Source organism: Austrofundulus limnaeus, unplaced genomic scaffold, assembly GCF_001266775.1.
Source record: "Austrofundulus limnaeus strain Quisiro unplaced genomic scaffold, Austrofundulus_limnaeus-1.0 Scaffold174, whole genome shotgun sequence".
Lineage (NCBI taxonomy): Eukaryota > Metazoa > Chordata > Actinopteri > Cyprinodontiformes > Rivulidae > Austrofundulus > Austrofundulus limnaeus.
In genome coordinates this window covers 375597-381386 of record NW_013952576.1, presented here as the reverse complement: position 1 = coordinate 381386, position 5790 = coordinate 375597, and the positions used below count along the sequence as shown (strand labels likewise).

At 39.8% G+C, this 5790-nt stretch overlaps 1 protein-coding gene across 2 annotated transcripts in view; it reads right to left on the bottom strand.

Moving 5' to 3' along the window:
- The window catches only part of adrb2b (adrenoceptor beta 2, surface b), an 18794-nt gene that overhangs the window by 7093 nt on the left and 5911 nt on the right, over window positions 1–5790 (bottom strand). Inside the window, exons 2-3 of one of the 2 annotated variants that reach the window (XM_014017658.1) lie at window positions 4801–4939; window positions 4396–4687 (exon numbers count right to left, since the gene is read on the bottom strand). In XM_014017658.1, the coding sequence (XP_013873112.1) occupies window positions 4396–4687; window positions 4801–4933 (425 nt within the window). In that variant the 5' untranslated portion in view covers window positions 4934–4939. The remainder of the gene's footprint in view (window positions 1–4395; window positions 4688–4800; window positions 4940–5790) is intronic. The other variant, XM_014017660.1, reaches the window with a different exon arrangement.

Genomic DNA, 5790 nt, shown 5'->3' with positions numbered 1-5790 from the left:
ATATTTGTGTGTGTGTTAAACAGGAGGCATAGTGTGTCATTTTTGTTTTTGATATTGTTTCATTATCATTACTGCTATTACATAGGATTCTGTACATTGTAGCCCTAATCATGCCTAAATGCAGCAAAATAAACTGTTTCAAAGGTCAAAGATCTTTGAAATACTTGGTTTATTTGCATAATGACATTAATTGTTGGATGTTTGGCCCCTGAGGTGTTGGCTTGCATTAACTGTGGCCCCAGGAGCAATTTAGTTGAATRGCCCTGYTCYAAAGCCTGCTGTCAAAAGAGCTAGCAGAGCAGCTGGTTTGATCTTATTGAACGAGAGCATGCAGCTGATGTTCACGTCTTTTTTCTGTGACCACCATTAACAAAACAAAAGTCTTTCCTCCTCAGACTCTTCACCCAGTTTTCAGTGAAAAAAAAAAAACCACACACATTTTCCAGCCATCATTATTGCAGTTTATATAGTTATATGAGCTGTGGGAGGGCAGAGGGAGGAATTATGATCATTTATGTCCCACTGCGTCTTCAGCCCGTTTATACTCACTCAGGAAAAAGACGTCTGAAATGACACAATCACCGACCTGCTGTCTCACGTCGTATTGAAGTATAACCCAAGCTTTGGTGACGTAAGCGACAACAAATGCAGCTCCTGAATTGAAACATAACATATGCGTGTGTCCTTGTAAATGTGTTCCGATGGGTGCATGGCTTAAGCCGTTGTGGGTTTATCGTCCAGTCTGATGCTTATTTTTTAAAATTTGTCGCAGCACTGTTTCTAAGTATGTTTATAACCGTAGGCAGCCAGTTTGTCTGATACCTCCTGGTGTATCTGCTCTTTTTAGACTACTGCTCTGTTCAGCTAAGCTGTCAGCGTACAACAATCAGTTTCACCCACTGGAACCAGCACCAAGGTGGATCCGACTGGTGGAAATGGACAGAAATTTGGCTGATGCTGTATTGATGAGAACAGCTTAAAAGCACGCACACGGAGAAGGGGCTTTGTACCCACATTGTCTCACTTTGTACCCCTTTTGTCAGCCTAACCAACATTCATGTTTTTATCTGCCAGAATACATTTCAAAATAGAGAGTAATAAAAATAGCATTTTTTATTCTGAGGATAAATTTCAAGCAGATGTTAAAATACAGTTTTAGCACTTGAGATGGGCTGTAGATACCCACAGGTGGGTTTGAGACCAATGTGGCTCATTTGAGAGAAAAGTTGCAGCTCAAAATCAAGCGATGTGACTGCACACCTCTGCATCTCCCATAAAAACCAGCAAACCAATGAAACTGTGAAACTGGGATTTCTATAAACTACCTTTACAAAACAAGGAAGAGATGACAAACTTGTTTGGGTGGGAGATGTTTTGAATCCACGCTGAGAAAAATGGGATAAAGCCAGTATCTCACCGGGCAGTGACTTCTGGAACTGCTGGTGACTTGTTGACGATTTGCAAGGGATCTCTATCTTGATGAGGGAGTTTTCAAAATGTCTTGAAGCARTCATGGGGGTTCTTAATTTCTTCATGTGAATCTCAAAAGCGTATTGTGTCTCTGAAATTTTAAACGTGGAGAAAATATAGTATGCGACAGATTTTCTCTCAAAATAGTCACGCAGTCATTAAAGTTCTCCGGAGCTGTATTCTGACACTTGCGTGAGAGACCACACAGATGATAAATTATATTTATTGAAAAACATGTCCAAATCTGTTTATCTTCATTTCCAAAGTAGCAGATAAAATCAAAAACACGGGGGCGGCTACCAAGGTGCGCACAATGCAAGCTGAGGCAGATACGATGTGAGCAAGAAAGGAGCTAAAATACAGTTCATGCTCACTAAAATAGCCAGTGATTTTTTCAAAACTGGCCACACACAAAACATGGTTACAGAACCATTGAGAAACTTGGTTGCAAACACTCAGATTTCAGAGGGAGAGTAAATTGCAATTTTCCTTTTTTTTTCAATTTTCTCGCTATTTTGTGTTGTCAGCTTGTTTCTGTGAACACTTCCAAAGGTTTAGGGGTTCGAATGGTTGATGTAAGAGGGTTAAAGAGTTTGATTTTCTATGGAATAGTCAGTATAAAAGTTGCTACATATGATTATAACTGTATGAAATAGTTTTATAGTTCAGAAGATATATGATAAATAGTTTTTAAAAAGCCATTTAACTGAAACTGAAACATTTAACTGAAGTGTAATAGTTTGACATAACGCTCATTCAAAAGAGTTTACACAGCATGTTTTTTTTAGAGACAAAAATTACAGTATTTGTACCATCTACATTTATTTAGACAGGAGACTGGCTTCATTGCAACACAGTCTGCAGCTCATTGCAAAATGCTTTTTGTGAAACACAATTTGCAAAACAAATTGTTACACAAACCCATTCTGCATGACACTGTGATGCAAACGTATTGTGATCTAAAAACTCATAACAGGTTTGGGTGCTTCTCCCAAACCTGTGAAACAGTTTAGTCTGCTGTCTAATACAGGTAAGATACTGACAACTAATTCCATGAAACCTTTATTAAAATAAATCATTTTAATTATAAAGGTGAGCTGTTCAGATTAATGTGCATCATGACTATTAAAAAACTAATTACTTAGTAAAAATGTAAAATATACAGACTTTTTGTTTTAGCTAAAGATGTTTCAAACCTTGTAGGGCATTTCTTTCTGTTTTTAATCAGTTTCTTAAAAAAATTGACAATCTTTTCATTATTTTACATACTGGTTGCTCTTATTACGAGTGAGAATATCCCTGAGAAGCGAAAAACATGAGGTGCACAGTGAAAGCACAAATAGGCTGGGAAAGTGCGAGTAGGCCTAATTAAATACATTGAYTTCAGTCTTGTCATACCTCAGTCAGATTTTTGTGGTGTTGGCGCTGGTAGCCTCGAGCGTCTCGCCTCAAGCAAAGACAAGTACCGTGAGATCCTGATGATCTCACCTCTGTGAAGCGCAGCACCTTCGAATTCTTTTCATTTATAAACTTGTATCCAACCCCGACAGACTCGAGAGGTTTAAAAGAACAGCTTGTACAACTATTGGACAACGTTATCGCACTTGTTGATCATAAACACTTTAAGTCTGTAAGCAGACATGGACATGAAGCAGAGTTTCCCTTTATGTTGAAGGACGCAGTGTAACTGGTATCACAAACACCTTCATAAAGAACACGAAGAAGCAAACAAATTATTGCTATTTAGAGGCATTAAAAATGCATAAAATTCCTGCTGGAGGACTGACACATCCATTCAGAACTAAAAGGGCTAATCAGTAGCAGAGCTAGGATCTGATAGGTCAGAAGAGTGGAACTGCATGCATTGAGCAGAGAGCCCCGGCTCTTTAAGGATTAATGATTTAAAATTTTCCACCAAGTCACATCTTCAACCTCAACCCAATAAAACAAAAACTTTCATGTCACAGACGGCTTCATTAGTCGACTGGACAAACCTGATGAAACGTTACTCATTGGGTTTTAGCTTGAGCTCAGAGACACAGGATATCCAACAATTTAAAACATTTAATTACCGTATTTATTCGTGTATAATACAATCTCATGTGTAATATGAACCCCCCTTTTTTTTTTTTTAGCTTAAAAAGCATAAAAAATGTAATCATCAAATTACCTCCAATTTCATACAGACTTCAAGATTTTTCAGCCTTTGCAGTCTTTGTACATATCAGTAAAATGATCATTGGACTGTTCATTTTATTTTAACAACATATGTACTAAAAGGTATTCTGACAACAAATATATATCAGCTGTAGCAGCATCATATGAATTCTGACATTTTACACATAGTCCACCAGGAGGCGCCAACACAAAAGTCAGGGACTTCACATGAGATTTGGACCATCTTGTGGGGGAAAAGCAGATTACTTCCTACTCACGAGCGCCCCCTCTGGTGAGGAAACGTTTTTCAGGGATACAAACTTTTTCAGAACACCGGTAGACGGCAGCCATTACAGACGAACATGTGCTTGTTGTTGTTCCAGGAGCGGCCCGGTCACACACTAATGTCATTAGTTTGTTATCATTACTAAGGAGCAGGAATACTTTTTCCACTTTTTTCACATCATGTCTCCTGACTGGATCTGTTATTATCTCGCTCTGAAGCACGGAGGAGTGTCAGAGGTAAGCTCGTTTCAACTGCTTTTTATGACGCGGTCTCATTTAAGGACTCATGCATTTTGTGAAWGAAGCCGATATTTCCTTTAAAATACATAAGTAAAAACATTTATCCGAGTATAGTACTACCCCCCAACTTTATGGATGATTTTATGGATTTAATTTTACGTATTATACTTGAATAAATACRGTAGTTCYCTTYTGTCWAAAATGTTTGATTTYATCTTGAACTAGGAAGACGCTTTGGTTTACCTGGTGAGCAGCGTTGGGTAGCGGAGAGGTGACATGATTGCGAGGTAGCGATCCATAGCAATCACACACAGCGTTTCTATGCTGGCCGTCACACACAGTATATCTGTTGCTGTCCAGAAGTTGCACATAACATTCCCAAACTTCCAGGAATTTAGCAGGATGTTACTGGAGCTGAAGGGAACCACGACCACGCCCATGATGAGGTCAGCGACAGCCAGGGATGCTATGAAGAGGTTGGTGATTGTTTGGAGTCGCTGGAACCGGAGGATGGCGGTGATAACCATCACGTTACCTACACAGGAGGGGGGAAATGAACACTGCAGTCCGACTATGAATAGATTCAGCTTTGATCTTCAGACAGTCCGTTCTTTGTGCATGACACGGCAGATCTGTTGCAGGACTTACCAAAAACGATGGCGACAATGAGGAGAGCCATGGCAGCACCGATCAGCACCAGCTCTGTATCGCTGTGTTCTGATGTACCTTGGGTGATGTTGATRGATGTTTGATTTGGTGACACAGTGGTCACATCTGCCATGATCTACTGTCAAAGCAAAGAGTACAAAAAGCATCAGATACAGTGGTGATAAAAATGCAAAATGTGTTTTTAGGTCACAAGAACAAAGAGACAATCCATGTTTTCAATGGAGCAGAACAGATGAGGATCTTTCAGCATTCTGTCTTAAAGGAATCCCCGATTAGTTGTAACATTAGACTTTATTTAATAAATATGTATTTTAACTGTAAAATAAAGACTGTAAACATACTGTAGGCTGTTTAGTTGTTATTATTTTTAAACTAAAAGTTAAAAAATATATTACATGGACGAGGCCATTTTATTCTACACACAAAGCATTCTGGGTAAATGATGACGTGGATAGGTCCTCGGTGAGAGGCTTCTAGCGAGCTATATCCACCCTGAAGGTTAATCTTGGAAAGTATCTGATGATTAGAGCTGGTTTGAGCTGCTGCCAAGGGCTCTCAGCAAGGAAGTGTCAGGATCACTTCCTGGCCTGGGGCTTCTCTGGGTGGAGTTTGCAYGTGTGGATTTCCTAAGGGTACCTTGGTTTCCTCCCACAGACCAAAAACAWGCATGTTGGGTTAACTGGTAAACCTATTGTCTGTAGGTGAGAGCGTGGATAGCTTTTAGTCTCCGTGTGACCCTGTGATGGCATTTAGACCTGTCCAGGGTGTACCCCGCTTCTTGCACAGCGACTGCTGGACCCACCAGCCAGGACTCAGAAAGGAGAGAGGAGTAAAGAACGTGGATGGAGGAATATTTGCATTAAATTAAATTCAGCAGCCTTGAAAAATCACCTGCCACCATGTGTCTGAATGTGTTAGTGTGTGTGTGTGTGTGTGTGTGTGTGTGTGTGTGTGTGTGTGTGTGTGTGT